The sequence below is a fragment of the Protomyctophum bolini genome (assembly GCF_963924005.1).
Source record: "Protomyctophum bolini genome assembly, chromosome: 16".
Lineage (NCBI taxonomy): Eukaryota > Metazoa > Chordata > Actinopteri > Myctophiformes > Myctophidae > Protomyctophum > Protomyctophum bolini.
Window position 1 is genome coordinate 21,861,167 of NC_137877.1, and position 26,309 is coordinate 21,887,475.

Consider the following 26,309-nt stretch of genomic DNA (forward strand, 5'->3'; position numbering starts at 1 on the left):
TCTCCAGTAGGAGAATCAAAGAGTCTCCTCAAGCCAGCTTCAAAGAGTATCATACTGGAGACACAGCGTCTCCATTGAGTCTCCCTATTGACCGATGAATTAGGAACTTAGAGAGTCTCTGCCGGTCATCAAATTATTAGCTTAGGAATGCGACAAAAACTAAAACAATTTCCATGAATTCAAGTCTCCATGGGGTGAGTAACTGGTTTTTTTCATGGTGAACTATCCCTTTAAGATCATAATTTAAGCTCTTTCCCTTCTGACCACATGGTGGCAGCACCACAAAAGCACAAATGTTAAACAGTGTCCTATACTGACGGTTTGCAAGTTAACGCACACAAAGCAGACGGACTGATCTTCTGGTCACCATGCTCCGGCTGCCTGCTCCAACAACATGCATGATTACATTTCATGTCAATCTGGACAGACATGGTATGGTGGTCGCTGTCATTTACATTCCTGCCCTGCGTTGTTCCCAGTCTGCTCTCGTATACCAACATAATTGAAACAAGGCGTCAATGCCTTGTGTCAATTATGATTGCATCCTTTATCATATAGCCCTTCAACCCATTGTACTGTGCCTGCATGCCTGTTAGTATTTGTTTAGGGCAGTTCTCATGTATTTTTGTCTAGTACTCTAGTATGTAGCCTACTAGAATGTTTGTTCGCTGCGCCCCTCACAATTTCACAATCCGAATTCCCTGAAAATGATTTGTGCCCTTGGCACAAAACATTTTCAGATTTTGGAGGTACTGATCTAATAGACAGATTGCAGCCTGATTTAGACTGAATATGTGAGTCTTAAATTTAAATTCACTTTGCTGTATTAGAATTGTGATATTGCCGATATGGATATTGTCTGTCTGTCTGTCTGTGTGTGTGTGTGTGTGTGTGTGTGTGTGTGTGTGTACGTATGCGATAATGTTGTTTTTGGCATTGTGTGTGCGTGTTATAAAACACAAATTATGCTAATGACGCTTCTAGAGAGACATAAGACGAGATAGCGTGAGGTACTAAGGGGAAATTATGGTCTATTATGATGTAATTTCAGAAAACCATGTATTGGAGGGGCTAGCACCCCTCAAAACATTCTGTGGGACCCCTAGAACCAGGACTTCTGTGGGTCCCCAGACCCCAGTTTGAGAACCACTGTATTAGTTTATAAGAGACAGTATGTGTGTTTTTGATCGAAGGGTGGTGCTAGACTAGAGGAAAGGTCATAGGATCAGTCAAATGGTCGGATTTCATCCTCCAGGGAACATGAACATGCACTGCTAGTTTCAACATAATCGTTGCTGTCAGGCAGCAACCTCTTATCTCTATAATTTCACTTTTTGTGTTTATTCGTAAATTAACACCCTTACTTCATCATATTAGAGTGTCACACAAAAGCATGAAAAGTAACAGATCTGCAAGCTCGAAATGTGTCGCGAAGCTACGTATTTTGTGCTTGTCGTTCTGCTATTGATAATTTGGAATTTGAATCCTGAAAAGTAACAGTTTTTGACATACAAGTTTTCCACCGGAGACAATATCTTGTGTGGAAATTTGGACCTGTAATAAGGGAAGGGTGGCACCAGAGGAAAGTTCACGGGGTCACCGAAAACAATCCAGTCAGCAGTTTTCATCATATCTTGTTTGGGACCAAAGTGTTGGACAGAATTGGACTGACGGACCTTGGCATAGGGGCTGGGTGATATGGACAAATATCACAATATTTCTGACGAAAAGAGCCGATCAACAAGTTCACAACTGCACAGTTGTAAGCTTGTAGATTGAGGGTGAAAGTATAAAATAGGGCTTAACCACTATATACTTTGCCCGGAGTTGCCCGGAGTTCCACATATAGTAGGTCTAGTATTTGATTCATCAGACATAATATTTGAAAGAAAAACACGTTTACACGTATACATGTTTCTCGCAGAAATAAAATGTCAAGGATAAAAATATATAAATTGAAGTCAAGTGCATATTTATTGTCGCAGTCGGGTGGAAACCTCATAATATGAGATTTTCACTGTTTTGACAATTTTAGATTGTACGTATGTCTAAAACTGTCAAAAACAGCAAAAGTATCAAATCCACAAGCTCAACACTTGTAGATCTGCTACTTTTTGTGTGTCACTGTAGTATGATCAAGTAGGGCGTTCATTTACAAAACAACACAACAAGTTAGAATATGGAGACGAGAGGTTTCAGCAACGGTATATACTGTACTAGAATGTACTCAAAAAGTACAGTACTCAAGTACATGTACTTTGTAACGGTCCACCACTGTGCCCTGCAGGTAAAGTGGAGGGCAGAGATGAAAGGAATGAGGAGTGTGTGTGACGAGACTGTAAGTGTCCCATACCTCGGCAGACCCCTTTTGTTTAACCGCAAATGGGCCATGAATACTCCACGGCACCATTACACTGCCTCTCAAATATTTGGCAGTCCTCGCCTTTTTCACTTCATCTACTTCTCCCTCCATGCATTCTTCCAAGGCTTTGTTCCCCTAGTATCTGAATGTGCTCAGCTGTTAACTATCATTCTCTCTCCCTCTCCCTCTCTCAAAATGCTTTGCACAACCTCCTCGCCGAACTTCCCTCCCTCGGCTCACTCTGGTACAAAATCAAAACACTTCCCGTATGACATGCCATTATCATCAGACCGCTGCAGAATTCTGACGGGGATAATTACAACAAAAAAAAACACAGAGATTGGCATATGATGAATCTAATAATTTAAGACGCACCACCGCCACATGGATGACTTAATAAAACATTAGCTCAGCAGTGTCCCAGCTCTGATTAAGAAAAACAAATTCTCTTTCTTCCTGGCTTGTAGCTTTCACTTATTAACGCTTCCACAAATGTCAGCTGTCAGAACGAGGTGGTCCCCAAGTCCCCCCACACCCGCGATCCAGCTCCATGCAGCCGAACCAAATGACCTCCGTTGTGATACACAGGAAAACACCTGGACAATTATTATTAACCACATCCCCTGCCAGGTATTCAATTCATTCATTCTTCCAAAACCGCCAGCATATTTCAGTGAAACTCTTATTTTGAAGGTTCCACCGGAACCCAAAACCGGATGTAGGATGTAGGATGTGTTGTGACAGACGTTTCTCTTTTCTTTCAGTGGTTCTTTGGTTATTGGTCATTGAATAAAGCTTATTTTGACCAGGGGCGCAATCTGAGAAAGGAATCCGAGATAAAGGATTTATTTGAAACAACTTAAGCTATTTTCACTATTTTTGCACAACACCATTGTGTGACCATAGTGCATTGGCATGATAAAATAAATACACACGTTTATAAAACGTGCTCATTTGATTGAAAAAAAAATAGTAATTGCTGGAATAATCACATTTAAGAACATTTATAATTAGTTCAGCCCTACTGTAATCAATACATCAGTGATGCTTTGTTTGGCTTGAAAGGAGAGGAATTGGAGGGTAAATCTGTTTCCTGTAAACCTGCGTGTTTGTTTTTAATATGCAACACTTATGACCTTGCATGACGACACAGGCACATACAGTACTCTACTGTAAACATACAGTAAGTATAGTACAGACAATGATAATACAGGGAGGTTAAAACCAAATAAAACAATATGGTGAACTTTGGGGGAAAATAATATCTATTCGAGGAAGCAGTATAGTGTAGGCTGGATGGTATATAGGTCACCATATAACTTATATCAGTGGTTCTCAAAGTGGGGTCCGGGTCACCAGCCAAATGATTCATATAGGACCCCCTGAATTGGACCCTTATGGATCTGTAACTGTAGGCCTAACGAGTCCATTTGGGTTCCATTTGTAGACTAGCACTGATGATACTACAGTGTGGGGTCCCAGAGATAAAGAAAACGGCATTGAATGGGGTCCCTGGTATAATGCAGATCAAACTGGGGGTCATTGAAATTAAAATGTTTGAGTGCTATGGTGGTGAAAATATTCTCTTTAATATGGGGGGTCCCTGGTGTATGTTTTTACATGGGGACCGGGAAAATTAAAAAAGGAGACTTTGTTTAGTCTAATTGTTTAGTTGTAATATGAACGTTTTAATGAAAGAAATAGCACTCACACTTTGAATGAAGCGAGCGTGTCTGTGCCTAGTTTGATTAGATTACACAGTGAAAATGAACAGAAATAGACATTGCAGTAGTAGTTTTGATATTTTTGGGGGACCACATGGCCTTGCCTCTAGCGCACCAGTAGTCCAACATTTCCACTTTTTAAACATCATATAATCTCATAATCCAACAAGGCAAACTGAATTCGGTGCAACCCGGTGCACTACCTTTACAGTATACACTACAAATTACAAAAGTGTAGTGTACCTTTATTGTCATTGTTACTATGGGCCAGGATGAATGTTCTTCAATGGTAATTGATGTGGATGTTGATGGCAATTAACTTATTGGAGAGGATCGAGGGCTACACCCATTATCTATCACCTTTACGTCTTGGTCCTGCACATCTAAAGAGAAGATACAAGAATGCCAGTGTGCTCGAGCCTATAGATAGTTTTCTACACATCATGTTGTTATGGCCTCCCATTCCACTGTTATTTCTAATAATACATCAATCCTACCTTTAAAATATGAATGGGTGCCACTGCCAACTTCCAAGACATGCCACTGAATGTAAACAAAGCATGATATAGAGAAATAACTAGAAGGATATATAACCAAAACACTGAAGACTGTTTGCAGGGGCGGCTCTACTCATAATTTATCTAATGTAAAAGCCATTATTCACCCCCCCCCCCCCCCACACACACACACACACACACACACACACACACACACGTTAGAAACAAATAAGATATAGTGAAAATGACAGTGTAGAGGGGGCAAATCTCAGGAGATTTATTTGAGCTCCGTTCAATTACCGCATATACTGTATGCACGAAACCATCGAGCAGCGCGTTTGAAAGGGAAAAAGCCAAGGGTCTCATTAATCACATTATGAAATCAGACAAGAGGAGAAATAATTTGAGAGCAAAGAGGTCATGGTTGAATCTTTTTCTATATCCGCGACGATGGAAGCATTATAGGTGAATAACAGAGCGAGTCAGGGGGTCTTTCACAGCAATAATGAGCCTTTCAACCCCCTGCCCGTGTTTGGAGGAGAGAAAACGCTCGAGGCATCGCCGCGATGAATCTAAGCAAAACAAGATGATAGGGAGAAAAGTTGGGGCCATTATATAAGGAGGCACGCGGACAGCGGCACTATGTAATCCTGACATCATCCTCAACTTTATCTCAACCCGCTCGGGTTTTGTTGGTTGTTATCTCAGGGTGCTGTGTGTGTGTGTGTGTGTGTGTGTGTGTGTGTGTGTGTGTGTGTGTGTGTGTGTGTGTGTGTGTGTGTGTGTGTGTGTGCGTGCTCCACGGGGTTGTTAGCTAATGAAAGCTGAACAATTGTATCAGTCGCTGCATTAGACTTCCTCTCAGGGCAGGATATCCTCAAGGGGAGTGTTGTCAGACTGGGTAAGACTCAGTCAGACACAGTCCTTGCAGTTCACAACCAGCTGGCGCTGTGCTGTATGTGGACGGCCCTGCACACACAGTACAGATGCCTGCTGCGTACACCAATACAGTTACAGACACACATGCTTACTGTACATCAGTGTTTCCCAAACAGTGGGCCGGGACCCATATGTGGGGTCGCAGACACATTTTGAATAGGTCCCTTTGTTTCCTACATTTTGTTTTTAATTATTATTTATTTCAAAACATTAAAAAAATATATAATAAAATTAATTTCATGAATAAATAAAATACAAATCTACAGTAAGCAAAGATTAGAAAACAAATGTTTAAGAAGTAGTGAAAATAGCTGATCAACAAACACAAGAGCTTGCAGATCAGCGAGAGAAAAAGTAAATAATGCAACCCACAACTACAGTACGAACATTACACAGTACGAGAGTTTACAGAAAAACAAGCCCAAAGTCGCTTGTAATAAGCAGACATGGAAACATGCTTGCATACAGTGTCCAGATGCATGTGGCTGGGAGCAGTGCAACAGAAGTACTGGCCTCCATATCTCTACTAGCCACATGTCTCTGTGAGAATCACTGGAGGACATGACTTTCTGAACATCTCCCAAAACGCCTGCCTTTGGCTTTGTTTCTTCGGCACAAGTGCATCATGGGCCGTGCGTGGGCTGACCGCCGGCAATGGAGAGTAACCAAGTGCATTTACTCAAGTAATGTACTTGATGGTTACAAATATTTTAGGTGCTTTACTTTAGGGGCGGCAGGGGCTCAGGAGGTAGAGCGGCTGTCTTGGAATCCGAAGGTTCGCAGGTTCGATAAGTGTCCTTATATGTACTGCGTGTTTGTGCGTGTGTGTGTGTGTGTGTGTGTGTGTGCGTGTGTGTGTGTGTACTACTAGAATCGGCCTCAGGTCTTAATGGGTTGAGTAAAACAGTACTTCTTCTTGCATCACTGCTTTCCTCACATCTCCTCCGACATTATTCTTATTGCCATGGTTTATTTTTATTGCACAAGTGCAGCGTGCATGCAGGAGCCGGGCAGCAAGGCTGACCGGGGCCGCCCCCACAGCAGCAGCGGAGGAAACACAGGGCCGGAAAAGAGCATAGGCGGACTGCGGAGCCAGCTTGTTAATGGCTATGAAATGGTGTGACAGGATCAGATGACTGGCTACAGGCATCGTGGCTGAGGCTGATTGGGGACAGATGGTTGCGGTGTCTCGTGCTCCCCGCTCCGCTCGTTGCCTATAGGGCCTGAGAGCAGAAGGGGAAAAGGGAGGCCTTGTTCCCGTCCTGCACTGACTACAGCGGACATGAGTGTAGAGAGATGCACCGGATTAGAGGCTAAAAGATGCACACAAGCAAGCGCAGCCCTTTTACAAACCATGGCAGATTCACTGGAGGGAAATTTATTTTGACTTTGAGGCCCCTCAGAATGTTTTGGATGGGTGTGGGAAGGGGGGGGGGGGGCGGTGTCATTGAATTGACACTGAAGATAAAAAGAAGGTTGACTATCACTGAACCAAATTACATTGGAACCTCAATCCACTGTAAAATCCTCAGATAGTTCACATGAGCTACAGATCCATTGGGTTTTGTAAGGCAGTGGTTCCCAAACTTTGCAACCTGTGACCCAAAAGAGAAACTTTTTGTCTTCCCGGGACCCGAACTAGTGAAAATAGCAGATGTACAAGCTCACAACGTGTCACTTCCCACCACATTGTGAACTTGTAGATCGGCTATTTTCGTAAATTTATGGAATTTCTCCGATTTTTCTTTAATTTATTTATGAAATTACTGAAAAAATCTTTACATTTGTTTTTATTTAATGAAAAATGTTGCTTTTTGAGGAATGACATGTTTGGTGTTTGGTTCGGGGGCCACCAGGTGTCCGTTACGACTCTGGTTCCAGACGTTAAGAACCAGTGTTTTTAAAGCACCAGTTTGGAGTGCAACGTGGTGGCCATCATGGAAAATATCATTACTGCACTGTAGTTTCTTTTTCCCCCGGCACTGTTATCAACACACTGCCACCTTATCTCACCCACCCAACAAATCAATTCATCACCTGCTCCCATTGTCAGCGAGCCGCCCAGCCCAGGGGAGCTCCAGATTTTGTGAGGGAAATAAACAACTAGGTCTATGACAACAAGCCCAACTAGAAAAAGTTCTCCTCGGCGCACAGGTCTCCACCATGCAGGCGCTAGAATAGGCCAATGTGAAAAGGCTGCCATTTCTTCTTTGATGGCAAATGGACGTTCAGATTCATGCTTTGAGGCATTTTCTTGTTCCAAAAATGTGCTTTGCAAAATCCACCTGTTGGTGTTATAACAGGCTAATGAAAAAAGGGTGGGATTTTTCCCTCAGCCTAGTAGGAAAGCACGTGACAAATTGCACACTGCGTTCATGATATGAGGCTTTTTGTGGCGCTATAACAGGTCGTTCTGGAAAATTAGGGGCAGAAGTTTGTTGTTGGCATCCAGGGAGTGTGTGCGCACAGTTTGGCATCGACCAGGCCAACCAGTGCTAGAGATTAGCTGTATACGAACACACAGATGGAGTGCAAAACATACTCTCTTTGAAAATATTTGAAAACACAAGTATTACTCTATTTTTTGGTGAACTACTCCTTCAAGTAAAAACAACAAAATAATCAGAGTACTTCTTTCAGCACTCATGGGCCCACGATGTGGTTGTGTTGTTGCTGGCTGTGGTGCCAGGGACAGAGGACAGCATGGGGGTGTTCTGTGGTGTGAGGACAGAGAGAGAGAGAGAGAGAGAGAGAGAGAGAGAGAGAGAGAGAGAGAGAGAGAGATGCGGTGGTGGTAGTGTGTGTGTGTGTGTGTGTGTGTGTGTGTGTGTGTGTGTGTGTGTGTGTGTGTGTGTGTGTGCGTGTGTGTGTGTGTGCATGTGAAGCTCTTATCTAGACAGCAGGGACTGGGTAGATGGAATATAGGAAAGGCGGCTCTGCTGCGGGTTGAAAGATAAACAGACACCAGACACCATCTTCTTGGCTCGGACCTCTCTCTCCCCCCCTCTCTCTCTCCCCCTCCCTCTCACTCCCCCCCCCCCCCTCTCTCTCTAGATTTACTAACAATATATTCAACATTCCGCACCCACAGCTCTCTCTCTCCTCCTGTCCAAAAGTTGACACATCCTGTTCAAAGAAAACAGGGGGGAAAAGGTGGGTTTCCTCTCTCCCCTACTCCACCATGTTCCTGGTAAGCGGAGTCCCTCAGGGCTCCATATGACTTTTCCATTTTCACTCTACAGTAAACATCGTATTGCTGAAAATAGCCAATCTTTCTATTTTCTGCAAAAGCTTTTTCCAGAATATGGATAGTGGGGTTTGTCGTTTAGTAGCAATATATGCCGCAATGTTAAAACTAAAAGTAAAGGCCTGTTTTCAAAGACTACCTTGAAGTGAAAAGTGAAAAAGTATTGGCATCAAATTTCTAAAGTCAAACCTTTTAAAACATCACGGCCAAATCCTTGCATCCTTATCGTAGCCTATTTCTGTCACCTCGCGCTAATGAAACACCAAGGGATTAGAATGTCAACATTCAAGTACAAGATGTAAGCTAACCCAGATATAGTAAATGCATCACTCAGAAAGTTTAATTAAAGTTCTAACTTAATTTCTTATATGCTTGGAGCATCACACAAAAGCATAAAAAGTAGCAGATCTACAAGCTTGAAACGTGCGTTTCGAGCTTGTAGATCTGCTACTTTCGCTATTTAGTTTTTATTAGAATCCTGCAAAGTAATAGCTTTGGACATAATGAGGTTTCCGCCATCATACGTATCAATGCATTCGTGAGTTATCTGACTGAACTACAATACAGACACATCTCTCTGGCATTTCATGGCCCTCCAACTCTATCACTCCCTCTGTAGTGCAAGTCCCCCCCCCCCCCCCTCTCTCTCTCTCTCTCTGTCTCTCTCTCCCTCCCTCCCTTGCACCTCATCTTTCCGTTTTCTCCTCCCCATCATGTGTCCTGGTCTCACTCCCCCTCTCTCTCTTCTCGTCTCTCCCCCAGCCGCAGTGCTTCTTCACACACTTAAAATACACGAGAAAACGGTCGAAGAGCACACACACACACACACACACACGCACACACGCACGCGCGCACGCATGCACGCACACGTACGCACCCCCCCCCCCCCAGTGGTGGAGGAACTACTCACATTTGTTTTGTGTTTAGTAAAGTAAAAGTAGCAATACCACAAATGTAAAAAAAAATACATTGAGACAGAGTCTCTTTACAGAGTAGAAGGCCTGTATTCAAAATGTTACTTGAATAAAAGTACAAAATGATTTCCATTAAACTACAAAAGCCTACCAAAGTGAAAGTGTGCATTTTTAATGATCCGTTGCAAATTTGGAAAACGTTTTCAGAAGGATAAGATCTACAAGCTCACAACACTTTGCGATGTGACGCGTTGTGAGTTTGTAGTTCTGCTCTTTTTGAATAGCCACACAATACTGTAGCAGGGCTACAATATTTTCCTCTGAGATATAAGTGGAGCAGAAGTATAAAAGTAAAGTAAAAACATTACCTCAAGGTTGTGCTTAAGTATAAACAGTACTTGAGTAAATATACTTAGTTACGTTATACCATTACCATGTACAGAGCAAGGGTGAACGCGAGAGGGAGAGAAAGGTGGCGAGAATGGGTGAAAGTGTGTTTGTGCGTGTGTGTGTGTGTGTGTGGCTGTGTGCGTGTGTGCGTGTCAGGCATGTGTATGAGAGAGAGAGTCACAGATGTGAATATATCTCTCTCTCTCTTGAGAGAGAGAGTCACAGATGTGAATATCTCTCCTCTCTCTCTCTCTATAGCAAGAAGCCAGTGTTGCCATGTCCGCTTATTATAAGCGACTTTGGCCTTGTTTTTCTGTAAAGTTGCTTGTAAATACTGGTAATTGCTGGTTGTTGTTTACTTGGGCCTGCTTCCATGTTGTTTATCCCAGTGGTTCTCAAACATGTTCAGGACCCCCAAATTAATATGCAGATTTCTCGTATATAGCGCCTGCGAGAATTCTTGTCTTTTATTGATTTCTATTAATCCAGAATTGAATCTCGGGTGGTCCCTTCCCCGTCCCAAGGCAACACTTGCTTCCGCGGTGTGACGTCATTGAAATCCCCAAACTCCACCGACATACATTACACGCGCGATCTTTAGCGCCGTCTGGGAATTGAGGCTTAGATATGAGGTGAGGGACGATGTTAGGAGCTCAATAAAAAATTAGCGTGACCTCGCAGTTACGATATTAGCACTTCTGAAGAAAGAATAATAACTAGCACCCGCCCCGGAAATGACTTATTACTTCCGGTTCAGGGGACCGGTTCACGGGGTCTTCTTCGCTGCCTTTTTTCGTGCATTCTCGGTTAAAGTAAATAAACTATTCAAAATGCATAACTTTTATCAAGATTTTTTATTTTTGAATAGCCTGTCTACAAACTCACAAAGCACAGAGCTTGTAAATCCGATGCTGTAGTAGAGGCTCAGGCCTATAGTCATAGCTTCTTTTGGGGCGCCTGTGTTTTCATAGTGGATAATTTCTTCTGTCACAGAATCTGGCAACACAGCCAGGCATCACCCATCAGCCTCGGCTCCGGCAGCCGCCCAGACAAGCCAAGGTCAGCTACTCTGTCATCTCATCTCATCCCTCTCTCTCTCTCTTCTGACACATACTTTCATGCCAGAGAGGGGGGAGAAGAGAGAGTGTGGGTGTTTTGTAAAGACAGAAAGAAGCATGGCAGACAGACGGAGCAAGCCAACGGATATTGACGCTAGAGAAAATTGAAACATGGCGGCTGGTAGGCCTTAATGACAAGTGGCCTGTCAGTGGAACTGTGTCCACGTATATGATGAAAAGCTGTAGACTGACAGGTGACAGCGCTGCCATTAGCCTACAAACAAGCCCAAAACAAAGGAGCGCTGCAACGCGTGCCAGCCAGTGTTGCCATGTCTGCTTATTATAAGCGACTTGTTTTTCTGTAAAGTAAATATTTGTTGGCCGATTTACACATTACATTTCACATGGGAATATGAACCTGAGACTTGAGGCCTACAGTATGACATGAAAACCTATACACTTTCAGATGAAAACTTAGCTATACCTTCAGCTGCAAATCCAGACAACGAACAACTTAATTAATCCCTATTTGCATACATATCTCAGCATACAAACGGTGTCACTCATCACAAAAGGCGCTTAGTACTAATAGGTCTACATCTGCAATTTCTGAAAACGTTACAAATCTGAAAACTTTACAAACAATGCAATCACTGAATGTTTACATTCACCATGTCTCAAAAATGGCTGGAACGATATAGTACGGATCCATTCATCGTGATAGATGTAGGATATTCAAAATTACACTATTCATTCTACGAATAAACCACCAGGTTAAGCAAATATGCCCCCCCCCCCCACACACACACGCACACACAGCTACTAAAATAACTTAACTCATTATAAAACTGACATGCGCCTGTGTGAATTGCCCTTCTGGAAATGTAATCTTCAAAAACTTTAAAAGTCATTATAAAACTGACATGCGCTTGTGTGAATTGCCCTTCTGGAAATGTAATCTTCAGAAACTTTAAAATAAGTATGCTGAAATCATAAAACAAATTTTATATATATATATTTATATAGCCTATATATAAACACCAGTGTGCTTACAGTACCTGGCCAACTGCTGAAGCTATTTTTGGGACACTGTTCTTGTTCTAATTAGAATTAAAATAACATAGTTTGCTGTGCTTGCATAAGCAATGTGCTGCATTTAGGTTATTATGAAGGTAGGTGTTTTTAATCACCAGTACAAATTTGAGGTTTTGTTACTAGATTTTGTTTAGTCACACACACACACACACACACACACACACACACACACACACACACACACACACACACACACACACACACACACACACACACACACACACACACACACACACACACACACCCATCTCAATGAATTAGAATATTTTGTAAGTTCATTTTCTTCCGTAATATAATTCAAGTAAGTATTTTAAACGTTTTTTTGTCTTAATCTTGATGATTATGGCATACAGCTCATGAAAATCAAAAAATCCTATCTCAACAAATTAGAATATTTTACGAGAGAAAAAATGTTTGTTTTTTTAAACGAGAAATGTGGACCATCTGAAAAGTATATTAATGTATGCAGTCAAGACTTGGTCTGGGCTACCTTTTAACAAATGATTGCATCAATGGGATGTGGCATGGAGGTGGACAGCCTGTGACACTGTGAAGCCCAGGTTTGTTTGATAACACCCGTAAAATAATTTGTATTTTGAGTCTCATGTCTCACACCTTCCTCTTGACAATACAACCTAGATTCTCTGTGGGGTTCAGTTCAGGCCAGTTGGCTGGTCAGTTAAGCACAGTAATACCATGGTCAGTACACCAGTTACGGTACTAGTAGTTTTGGCTCTGTGTGCAGGTGCCAAGTGCTGCCTGAAAAGGAAGATCAGCATCAACAAAAAGCTTGTCAATGTACAGAGGAATCTAGGTTGTATTGTCAAGAGGAAGGTGTGAGACATGAGACTCAACAATACAAATGCATTTACGGCTGTTATCAGATGGTCGACATTTCTCTTTAAAAGAAAGTTGTTTTAGTGGTCTCGGAAAATATTCTAATTTGTTGAGATAGGACTTTTTTATTTTCATGAGCTGTACACCATAATCAAGATTAAAACAAAAAAAGGTATTAAATACTTCACTTTATGCACAATGAATTGAGAATATACATGTATGAAAGTTTCACTTTTTGAATTATATTAGGGACAAAAAAGAACTTTTACACAATATTCTAATTCATTGAAATGTATGTGTACTTTGGCTGTTAATTAATTTCCCTGATGTCATAAACTGTCAGAAGCAGCTTTTGTTGTGTTGGTTCATGTGCTAAAAGAGTGACTTTGAGAGCTGTTTCCCCGTTACAATGGAAGTCAATTTTTATTTCTTAAATTGCTAATAAACAACACAATGGAGCGAAATAACTCATGGAATGGATTAGTTTACCCATAATAAGGTAAGAAAACAACTCAAACCTCTTTGATGTATGTTTTGTAATAATAATAATAATCAAAGTAACTAGTAACAAAAGTTTTTAAATAATTGGAGTGGAGTAGCAATATTTGCCTCTGAGATGTGTAGAGGAATAGTAAGTATTGGAAATTGGAAATACTCAAGTAAAGTACAAACACCTCAAAATTTTACTGAAATACAGTACTTAAGTAAATGTATTTAGTTACTTTACACCACTGCTGATGACCCTTTCCTACTATTCCTGGACGAGCGCTATTGTTGGGCGCAGCGATCAGCAGCACTCACAGGACCACTGGCAGGTAATTGTTAATTAGAGTCCAAATCAAATTCCCTCCATTAGCCTTCAGGAATACCGCTCAGTCCAAGTAAATGGCAAACCTGAAGCTGCACTTAATCATTACTCTCTGCACAATGTATGTCTTTGGAGTGGACTTCTCCTCCGTATGAGTGCGACGTACAGCCTGAGTCATACCCCGGTCTTTTTATATCATCCTTCACTGTCCCACAAAAGTTACTTTGCAAAACAAAAAAAAGTACAAAATATTTTTAGGATAGGTTTGTCTGTGGGGTTTATTCATGTTGAACCAATGAAAAGTATTAACAAGAGCTTGTGAATAAATAATGACTACATTGGATCCATTGGAACACAGGTTCTTTTTGACATTTCCTGAAACGTACCGGTTTTGGACATACAAGGTTTCCACACGACAGTGACAATATACGCAACCTGAAGTCAGACAGACTATTGAGCACAGCAATTCTATTTAGGTTTAAAATAAACCCTTCAATTCAAGTACATTTCAAAGCGGCTGCATATAATTGAATGGATGTTATGCATTTTTGACAGCCCCTTTCTTCCACGTGTTGTAGTATGTTAAATGAAACGTGGGCTTTGACCCATAATGAGAGAGAGAGAGAAGAGTGAGGAACCAAAGCGCCGCTAATCTTTTTTCAAGCGCTTTACAAGACATCATTTTCCGCTCAGCGGAAGAAAAGAAAAAAATGCAATTATGGTCCTTTTCTTGTCTCTTGGAAAATATAGGTTAAAAATAAATCAAGGGGAAAGAGTGTATACATTGCGCATGGCCCTGTGCAGATGAATGGATTGATAAAGGTCCTGTCGTTATGCTATTATCTTCAAAGGCACGGCAGCGGAGAAAAAGGTACGTCAAGGAAATGCAGTCTGCTAGTGGGGATTGGCGACGGCGTGTGGATTAGATCAACTTGCGTTTCGGTTCTTTCAGACAGCTTACATCCTGTCTAACCCGATGGATTTCAACCAGCCCAAACATTCTTACAGGATCACGTACTAAGAATATGACTCATCCAAAAAAACTAAAATGCTGTCTCGGACAGACTTTCTGAACAAGTTCAAAAAGTCATCTGGTGGTGTGGGTTTTGAGGAAAAAAGTTCTGAGACTAGCCATCAAAATGAATTCACCTCCGTTTATCAAAACATCACGAGGAAGCAAGTATAGATACATTATTTGTTTACATATAGGATATATGATCCCCAACCCTGTTGTTTTGGGAAGTGTTGGTTTCAGTTCATTCATCCTACTGTAGCTCTTCTTGTGTGTTGGCTAGTGAGACACACTCACTCTAGCAATACATACTTCACCCCGCAAAGGTATTGCACTGCGAAAACAGCTGATATACAAGCACTCTGATGTGTCCCTTGTGAGCTTAGACGTCTGCTATTCTAGGTCGTTCTCTGTGCGTGCGACACCATAAATTAGGCTTGATGGGCTGCAGTTCGGCTGCGAACCGAGGGCAGCACTCGGTCCGAAGTAGAGTGTTTAAGTATCTCAGGGTATTGGGTGAGTGAGGGGAGGATGGAGAAGGAGATCATCCGGAGTATCAGAGCAGCAGGGGCAATATTGCAGTTGCTGTACCACACTGTTGTGATGAAAAGAGAGCTGAGCCAGAAGGCAAAGCTCTCCGTCTACAGAGACATCTTCGCTCCTACTCTCACCCATTTTCATGAAGTGTGGGTCGTGACCGAAAGAATAAGGTTGCGGATACAATCGCCGAAATAAGTTTTCTCAGACGAGTGGCTGGCATCTAAGTTAAGTCACACGAGAGAGACTCGGAGTAGAACCACTGCTTCTTTGCTTGGAAAGGAGCTACCTTAGTTGGTTCGGGCATCTCGTAAGGATGCCTCTCGAGCATATCCCTATGGAGGTCCTTGATGCACATCCCAGTGGAAGGAGACCCCCGGGCAGACCAAGGATCAGATGGCGGGATCTCATATCTCCAAAATGGTCTGGGAACGCCTCAGGATCTCCCAGAATTAAGTTACTAATGTTGCTCTGGAGAGGGAAGTCTGGAGCTCTCTGGTGGACCTCTTGCCCCTGCGACCCGACTACGGATAAGCGGTTGAAGATGGATGGATGTGCTGCAGCTGCACGAGCAGGCTATAGTGCTGTGAGCATAGAGTGCTCCCTCTAGTCTAATGACAGCAACTGCAGGTGGGGTTTGAGGCACAACTGCTTTGAATTGCTATTATTGTTAACACACAACAGAAACCAAGGATTACATATTTCAAAAGCGAGTGATCACAATAAAATCTTAAGCATTCTTCCTCCTGGCCACATCTGTATACGGACAGCTACAATAGATGCTTTTGACCAGCCTGCACCGCTCAGTTCACACGGGTGTGATTATTATTATTTTTTACAAGTGAGTGCAGTGCATAGACTGTAAAAAATATGGACAAAGCGTTCCCCGGGTCTAACATGAACGTAAAATGAAGCCTGTCAGTCCTTGCAATGGAAGTCGCCATCTTTCTAGATCCGTTTGGGCCCAGCTGGCCCATTGGCTGGCCCAGACAACGAGGCGGGACTTCCCCCCTTCTTCTTCGTTGGTTTTTATTTTGACTCGAGTGGGTGGGGGATCCCGTTCATAGACTGTAACGGTAGCCACGCCCCTCAGAACATGCACGACTTTATGGTAATTTTTTTTATAAATGGGACCATAATTTTCCAAAAAGAATATTATGACATTAGAAATGAGACTTTAAACTAGTGACTGGAAGCAAAAAGTATTCATGACCATGTTTATTAAGGTAATACAGTCTAGGTGAAGTTGGGCCAAAATACATGGACTTCTATGGGGCTATGGGTTTTTTTGAGCCCAATGAGAGCGCCACAACAGGCCATTATATGAACTTTCATTTCCTTAGTGGCTTCACAAAAAATCTGTCTGACTGCCCCCCTGGTGCAGTGACAGTGTTCCATTGCATCTTATGAGCAGTGGGGTTCATATGGTGCCGGCCTGCGCACACATACTGGTTCTTATCAGTGTGATGTCGTCTGATAAGGGGCTAACCCAGATCCATAAACTTTTCACACCCTGTAAAGTTCTGTGATGGGTTTTCCGTTTCTTTTTCCAATATAACCACAATCTCCCCTAAAGGGGGAGGTATGTCATAAAAAAAAGTAATAAAACAATCTAAATAAAATATATAATAAGCTAAATAAAAGAGATGGGCCCAAATTAGGTTCTGAGAACCTTATCTGAAATCAAACACATCCACGGTTTCTCAGAATTACTACATTGACCACAGATTTTCTTTGTCCACTTCCTGAAAAGTAAGACATGCTGTTTTACATTAGGGTGTGCCTCATGATGAGCCAATTATGAGCACAATGGTTGAAGCCGATGATGTATTCCATGAACTTTTCACATGCGAGTTTCACATGCTGGTAAATCAGGCACAAATCCAAGCGTTTCTGTCACTGACAGAACTTCCCCTGCTATCAAGTCCAAGCTCCATGCAGGCTCCGAAGACCTTTTTTTTCTTCTTCTTTTTAAGCGGTGCTAGCCGCTCCTATGCACAACTTAGTGTGTGTCTGTATGAGCACGGAATGTGCTCAGCTGATTGGCTGAGCACAGAATGTGATGTATGATGAAAAGAGCGCCGCTCACTTCACACTTCATACTTTTGTTAAACTTTTTTTACTTTACATTTTTATCCCACGATTTTGCAACCCATTTTCTCACTTAGTGTCAATTATCTAAAGTAATCCTGGGCGCTACACTTCCTCTGCCAACCTGGGGGGAGGGGGGGAGCTTCCTTCTATGCATGACGAGTCCAAGCTGCTTCTTTTTTTCGTGCCATGGACCCCAATGGACCCCAAAAATGATATGCATTTGGCCGCAGTCCCAAAGGACCCTCATCTGAAAATGTGTTGTGCCAGGGACACAAAAAAAACTATTTTTAACATAAAAAGTGGCATGAACAGACTCCCTTATTCCATAACCCCTTATTGTGTAGAGGAGTTTTGTAGCTAAATCTGTTTTGTAGTGGTCCAACAGTGGCATGTACTTGGCAATGTCATGGATAATGGTTTAAGATCATTCTCAGATCTGAAGGAGTTATATAATATGCCAGGTACCTCCCTTCTATTTGTATTTGTAGCTCCGTTCGGCTATGCGGGCCAGGCCTATGGAGTTCCATGGACTGAACCACCTACTCACCCATTAGTTACTTTCATTAAAATAAACTGCGGGTCTATGCAAAGGTCAAGTATCCATAATTTATAAAGATCTATCACAAAGATGTACTTCGTTAAAACCTGTTATCCAATCTTGGAACACAGACTTGAGATTACAACATTAGCATCAATGTATTAATTGGATCAGAGTGTGGGGAAATATTATTATGGCATCCCGAAATCCAAATCATCAACAGATGATTCTTTAACTTTAAGTACAGTTCAGAGACGTTTCTTGCTGGCAGGAAGTACAGCTGCAAAAACAATGTTGGCACTTCGATGGCAAGCTCCACATTCTCTGCCCTTTAATCACTGGAAACAGTTCTACAGCTAGATTAAATGGTGCTAATTATCAAACAATAAACAGCTGGAACCATATTCTCTATCAAGTTTGGACCTCTACTATATAACTAGCATTACAAATACAACTCTATATTTGTATCTGTTGCTCAATACCTTGGGGCATGTTGTATATTGTCGTTTTGAATCCTGAAAAGTAACAGTTTCGGATTTCCAGACGAAAACAGACATTACTGGGGATTTTCAAAATAGGCCTACAGTATGTGAGAAATAGCCTAGTCTACAAGCTGACATTTACAAGTATGTATTTGGGGGTCCTTGTTGGCACAAACAAGTGTGAGAACCACCACTATAATGTGTGGGGTTGAAGTGGGTTGGGAGCGTGTTGGGCAGTACTCACTGGTCACCGTCGGCGCTGGATGTTCGGGGGCTTCCGTTCCCGCTCCCGTTACAGCCTGGGCGGTTAGGAGAGATGTCACCGGAGAGACCTCCATGCCAATCCCAGCCTAGCAGAATGTCCAGGGAGATTGAGGACAGCAGCTGAATGAGAGAGAGAGAGAGAGGGGGGGGGGGGGGGGGGAGTTAACAGAGTTAACCTTGATTCTACAAAATTTGTTCTAAATCCTAACATTAAAAAAAAAACAAAAAAAACAAAAACAATAGGTCGTGGTCAAAAGTTGCCTATACTGTACAGTATGTATAGTGTAACTCAAAGTGACGCGCTATGAACTTGTACCTGCTGTTTTGGAAAAAATTAAAAGGGTTAAAGGATTTCCTAGAGGGGTGTTGGAAAGCTCTCGATCTGGTTACGCGTTTGGGTGGGAAAGGAAGTGAAAGGAAAGCAGGGCCATTTAAACATCGCTCAATTCCCCCTTCACTTACTTTACTGGACACAATAGACTTACATGGAACTACATGTAAGTGCACACATACTGTATACTTACACACAGCAGAATGCGGACTGTTAATTTAAAGCGGCACTATGTGACTTTTTTAATGCATAACCTAATTGTGTCCAATCTGTATGGTAGAGTATGTTAAGCAAGGTTTGATGCGGGCATGCAGCGGTAGTTGTTGAAAAATAATTACAGAAAGGATGTTTAAACACCGAGACGAAGTTGAGGTGTTTAATTTAGTTTAGGCGTTTAGTTTTTAGTCGTGTTTAATCATCATCTTATTATCCCGCTTATTACACAGCTACTTTATTAATACATTTATAAATTGACCCAAAAGTAACAACAAAGCAAGGTATTTACTTGCTTACGGATGGTAATGAAAGTATACCATAAGTGTTGCGCTGGCTGTCTGCCCAGCTGCAGCACAGTCCCCTCAGAAAACAAAGAAGTGAGTTGATGAAAAATATTCTTGGGAGCAATATTTGGTTGTAAATGACATGGTGTGTTTGTTTACATGGCTGTCATGTTGGATACAGTATGATAAAATCCAAGCAGTGCAGCCAGGTGCTCTGAGGCTTTGATTAGACAGTGGTCCGTTAGCGGAATGGTCATTAAGAAATAACACACCGCTGAATTCAGGTTCAAGTCCGGGGTAGAAGAGGAATACGTTAGTGCAGCTTTAACTCTGGAAGTGTCAAAAGTTAAATGAAGCCTCTTGGATTATGTGAAGGAGTAGGACTAATTTGACGGTCTAATTTTCAATTACTTTTCATGCTGCAAGAAAAGTTAAATTACAGTTCAAGCAAATTATAACTGAAAATATTTTGGTCCAGGGTATATTCCCCATATAATACTGTTATTGCGAACGCAGTGATTGCGAACGCAATGAGCACTAACTATGAGACCTAGCAGATCATGTCTGTCTGTCTGTCTGTCCCGCTGTTACCCAAATATGGAGTGTGTTGCATCACACAAACAAATCACTCAGCTCCATATATGGGCACAAAAGGGGCCAGGTCAAAAACTTAACTTTAAAAAAAAATCTTAAAAAAACCCAAATATGTACGAGCTGCGTTCGCTTCCCGTGTTTGCGCGTCTTACTTGTATAATGAATATCGTTGCTGTCGGGAGGACAGGCGTGAGGTTTTTGATTATTATTATTTCTTTGCATAAATCAGTGCTATTGAACATCCTTTACGTCTGTGTTGTTTTGAAAATATTGAACCAATGGAAAGTAGTAAAAAGTCCTTTGGACAAAACCACTTAACTCCATTGGACCCTCAAACTGTCTGCTAAAGCAACTAACTCCACTATCTACAAGCTCAAAATGCTTTTCTTTGCTTCGTGTTTCAAGCTTGCAAATGTGCTGCTTTTTTTTAATATATATATATTTTTTTATCACACGATTTTGTAACCCATTTTTCACCCCTGTGTCAATCATCTAATGTGATCCTGGGCTCTACACACCCTCCACCAACCTAGTCCCCATATATGGGGGACAAGGGGAGAGCAACGGACTTGAACTCATGCTTCCTTCATGCCTGAGTGTCCAAGTTGCTCCTTTACACCTGACAGGGGGAATCTGCTGCTTTTGCTGCTTTTGTGTGACGCTGTAGTGTGATGAAGTAGTAGGGGCATTCATTTACGGAAAAGCACAGCCAGTTAGAAGAATATGGATTGTGGAGATAAGCTGCCCGACAGCGACGATCTGTAGCAGGCTGACCCAACTGCTTTCCCACAAACAGCTTTGAGGAAAGGCAGGGGGCTGTCTTATCAGGGTCAAACCGTTAGATATGGAGTGTACATGGGGGTGCTGAACAACGCACTCTCACTAAACTCTGCTCACGCATGCCAGCCAAGCTGCTAGCTGGAACTTTAGTGGCTTACAATCGGTCACATACATCACAACAATATTTGTCATTATCGCCTCTGTCGGGTGGCATAATTATGTCCATGTTACTTTTCAGGATTCTTTTTTTAATGCAAAAGTAGCAGATCTACAAGCTTGAGGATCAGTGACATAACATCGGTGTACTCTTTGGCCTGCAGAGTACACATACGATCTCCTCCATGTTGCACTAGTGGCTTTAAGTTTAAGTGGCTAATAATGTGAGGCAGCATACTGCTCCATATGGTTAACAAAGCTTGCTGTGTACTCTACTCATATCACAGTTAAAGGCATGTGATATGTGGTCATCTGTCAAGAGCAGTGGATTCTCCTGATCGCTCTGTGCAGTAGGGGACAAAGTACTCAACCCTCAACACAGTACTTCACTTCAGTATATACTTCTGGTCAAATGTTACAGGCTACAGGTGGCAGTTGCTCAGCTGAATTATTAACTACAAATGACAATGTACATTTTCTTTTTAATATCAACGCATTGCTGTATTGAAATGCAGTATACATTAGAAATTGGGCTTATGTGGGTAATTCATAAAGTGCATTTTCCATTCTTAGTCAAAAGCACAACATTGTCTTTCAATGTGACAGTATCCAAAAATACAAATATCTCAAGTACAGACACTGAAAGAATGTACTTAAAGAGCAGTATACTCAAGTAAATGTATTTTGTTACTCACCACCACTGGATATGTTATGTCAGAGACACGTATTGCTTTGTTCTCTGTATGTCAGTGGTTCTCCGAGTTATGGGTGGTTATTTTTTTTGGCCGGTGGCAATTTCCTAAAATGTAATCCTGGGCGCTACTCTCCCTCTGCCAACTTGGAGTGAGCCCCGAAATGAGCTCATGCTTCCCTCACTGCATGAGGAGTGAGCAGGCCGCTACTTATCACCTGACAGGGGGGGGGTTTCCCCGGAAGGACGTAGCGGAACACGTTATTCCAATCAGTTCTTTTCCCTCCATCAAGCGCCCCGGCTGACCAGGGGGAGGCAGTATAGAGACCAGGATTACGGCATGTTTCTTTTTGGTGAGGGTACCTACTGTACCCTAGGCCTAGGGGACACACGGGGAACATGCAAACTCCACACAGACAGGGTATCATGATATGGTAAGAAACCTACATGTACTGTAGATTTGGGGCGCTGAAAACACATTTTGTTAAGCCCTGTCTGAGAAAATGAACCCATGCTGCTGAAATATTTCCTGCCCGGCCACGGCCAGCCAATAAACAATACCACCGCAGTGTAGAGGTTTATAAAAAGCCTCTCGTATGGGGGCGTGAGGGGGGCGGCATGCATCACATCAGCCCCTTACAGTGGAGGCATTGACAAGCGGTTCATTCCTCACCACGCCGGTTATTATTACTACCAGTCAAAAATCACTCTCGCTTTTAACTGCCACTAACACACTGCTGCACACACACAGATAACACTTCTCCACACATGAGCCTAGGAAAAAAAAGAGCAAAACTCACCAACTAAGGGTTCCAAAAAGCTGCACAGACAGCAACAAGTTTCCCTCTTTTTTCTCTCCCTCCCTCTCTCTCTCTCTCTGCAACTCTGCAAAGCTGAAGGCAGATACTTGACTCTGGCGGGGGCTTGCCTTGCTCGTTGCAAGCTGATCTCCGGTCAAATGGAGTCAGTCGCTCAACTCGCATTCACAGTCCAGTTTGTTATTCATGCGCGCGTGTGTGTGTGTGTGTGTGTGTGTGTGTGTGTGTGTGTGTGTGTGTGTGTGTGTGTGTGTCTTTTTTTTGTAAACATGCTGTCATTATAAGGCGAGTCCACATGTGAGTTATTATCTCCGCCCCCCCCCCCCCCCCCCCTCCCTCCCTCATCATCTTTCATTCAGTCATTCTTCATCTCCTCTCCATACCACCAATGGAGATCTAGGTCCCACCCAACCCATCAGCACCGTGCAAACACTCCACAGCTGTTGTGTGTGTGGGCTGGGCTTCCATTCCACCCTAGAGAGGACTGGGCCAGTGTTGCCAGGTCTATGAAAACAAGCAAAAAAGAAGCGACCAGTAAACAAACCAACATACAGTAGGCCTTTACTTTTATTACAGGGTATCTGCACATTCCTAAAGACCATTTAAGACCCTTTTAAATTTGGCCAAAACGACAAGAGAAAGAAGAAAGAGGCAAACATTGTGAAAATAGCCGATCTACAAGCTAGCAATGACTAATAGGGAATTCACACTGAGACGGACTGAATCCGTTTCATTGGAACCGTTTCCGAATACGGTTGCCTGGTCCCCGATGGCCATGATTCACATTGCCCGAGATTCAACAGCGCACCCGGGTACACTTGCATAACACACTTTAATCCTCCAGATGACGGTGTGCTTGATGGCTGGCGCGCACGGACACTGACAATCAACTGTGCGACATTGTCTCAAATAAATTCAGACACACTGCATTGCATTGCCTCTTTGGCTCTTTGCCGTTATACTACTTCACTGTCAGCCTGCCTGCTATTCACTGTGTCAGTCAGTTCTGTGCTCCAGTGTCGTGTTTGATATTAGTTTGCTATGGATTCTACTTTAGCATTATTATTATTTAGTTTTACTTTGGAAACTATGCCAAGCAAAGCCCAAGAGCCACGTGTAGTCCGCAGAATAAGATCAGCGCGTACTGCGGTGCTGCGCGTATACGCAGATTCAACAGGAGACGGGCGGCGTTGAGAAATCAGCTGGTGTTACGCATCGTGCAGCGTATGTGTGTTTTTTTTTGTTGACGCTTAGCTCGTCAACTAGAGATTATGTCACGTTCTTAAAAAAAAACAGTCCACTTCCTTCTTTAGGTACGCATGCATTCACATTGGAACGATCCGTATCTGAATACACTTCAACGGTCCAGAGACCCGCCCCCCATGGGAACCCTTGGACTAGGCCACGTGAGCATCAGATATTTGAAAATAGCCGATCTACAAGCTCACAGCGCATTAACGCGGTGTGGACAAATACATATTAATTTGGGGGTCCTTGGCATGAACAGGTTTGAGAACCACTGGTTTAAACAACATTATGAAAGAAGTCCAAATAAGCAACTACACTTTGGTTAGAAATAAGCCCAAAAAACTGCAACCCGCAAACTACCAATATGTACAAGTTACTTTACAGTAAATCAAGCCCCAATGTTGCTTACAATAAGTATACATGGCAACACTGGAGCGGACAGGAAGCAGGGGACGGAACTAATTACCCAAGTACTGTACAGGTACTTTTACTTTACTTGAGTGTTTCCATTTTTTTACTTGTACTGCGCTACATCACAGAGGCAAATATTGTGTATTACTGCCTTACTCCACTACAGTACATTATTTTACAACTTCAGTGACAAATGACTTTAGCAGCAGCTTTAATTTATAATTAAGACACAAGCATTAACCAATTAAGCCGTAAATGTATTGGCCTACTTCGGCTCTTGGATAATAGCTGATCCACATCAACCACAATGTAGAAATAATGTATTACAATTAAAAAAAGTCCTGTATGCAAAAAAAGTATTGGCATCAAAATGTACCAATTAAGAGTAAAAGTACTAATTATTATTATAATTAAATGCCCAATTTCACAAGTGCTCAAAATGTATTAAAATATCTTGAAAATAGCAGCTCTACAAGTTTGTGAGCTTGTAGATTGGCTACTTTCAAATAGCCAATAATTCCTCAAATTTGTACTTACAGTAAGTACAGTACATGAGCTTAGTTGCACTGGGCATCGCTTCTTTTACTTTATGTACAAAAAGAATAAGAAATAAATCAGAGTACTTGTTCTTCCACTGAGGAGCAGAGAGTGGGCGTGGGGGTAATACAAGCCCTCAGGACAGAATTGAGTTTGTTCAGAGAGACCACAGCTGTTTGGCAGTGCAGGGAGAAGGGTGGGGAAGCAGAGAATAATTCAATTATCAGAGTTAGCTAGGGCCTCGACACAGAGACACAGGCGCAGTGGAACGGTCACTGTTAAAGCTGTACAAATGTTTTTTTTCTTTTCGTAAATTAATGCTCTACTTGATCATAATACAGTATCACACAAAAAGCATCAAAAATAGCTGTAACGTGGGGCGAAACGGCACGCTTTGAGTTTGTGGATCTGCTACTTTTGATGCTTTTTTAAATTTGAATCCTTAAAAGTATATAGACGAAATGTAGCTTTGATACAGAGCTCTATAGTCAGTCAAATATTAGACATAATACAGACATAATTATATATTACAGACTAAGAGAGTAGCCGTGAAGAAATGGCAAAGCGAAATGGCAAAGCATCACAGTAATAGTTATGTGGCAGAGTTCAATATCTCTCTCGATGTTACAGTGGTAACGATGTCACGCAAGCATGTAGTCATCGCTGCAGAATAATTATATTACTGTACGCTATATGGTCAGATATGAATAGATCACAAAATGAAAAGCCTCAGTGATAGTTGCTTTGCGTTGAAAATTACCATGGCAGACTTCATTATCCTTACAGACTCATTATGTCTTTATATGCTTGAGACTTGTATCTCAGAGAGGAATGGAGATCAATTTTGCACAGAAGTGAGTGGTGACATTTGGCTGCATATTTTCAGCATGCGATCATCATTCATTGTTATTATCTCCATATGAGGAATAGGACCCATAATCCATACCTGCTGACAGCCATGCATACGTACGTGAAGGGTTGTCACAATTATGCCATTTCACATGAGTAATACAAATAATTGTGATTAACGATTGCGTTTCTGTCGTTGAACATTGGAACATTATGAATACAACTAAAATACATTTCTGTTTGGGTCTTAGGCTTCGTGAACAAAAATGTAACAAAAATTACATAATTTAATAACATTAAAATTGAATGACCACGAATAGTGGAAATAGCAGATCTACAAGCTCAAAACGTCACACCGTGACACATTTTGCTTGTAGATCGCTATTTCCAGTATTTTGTATGAAATGCTTGAAATATAATTTATGAACATGGAAGATGGAAATGAGCATGACGATTATGCAAAAAGAATAACCAAATCTATACCAACCACGAGATACCGGTATCTTTACTATTTAGCTATTAAACCCTCCTTTGCCAAATACGAGAACACAATAAAAATTGTATTAATCCAGAACTAATACTATGGTCGCTAGTCA

The 26,309-nt window shown here is 42.0% G+C and overlaps 1 protein-coding gene across 1 annotated transcript in view; it reads right to left on the minus strand.

Moving 5' to 3' along the window:
• The window catches only part of LOC308330810 (glycophorin-C-like), a 54,035-nt gene extending 31,166 nt beyond the window's left edge, over positions 1-22,869 (minus strand). The window contains exons 1-2 of the mRNA XM_080785868.1: positions 22,651-22,869; positions 18,779-18,918 (exon numbers count right to left, since the gene is read on the minus strand). Of these exons, the coding sequence (XP_080641994.1) occupies positions 18,779-18,872 (94 nt within the window). The 5' untranslated portion in view covers positions 18,873-18,918; positions 22,651-22,869. The remainder of the gene's footprint in view (positions 1-18,778; positions 18,919-22,650) is intronic.
• Positions 22,870-26,309: the final 3,440 nt, after the last annotated feature.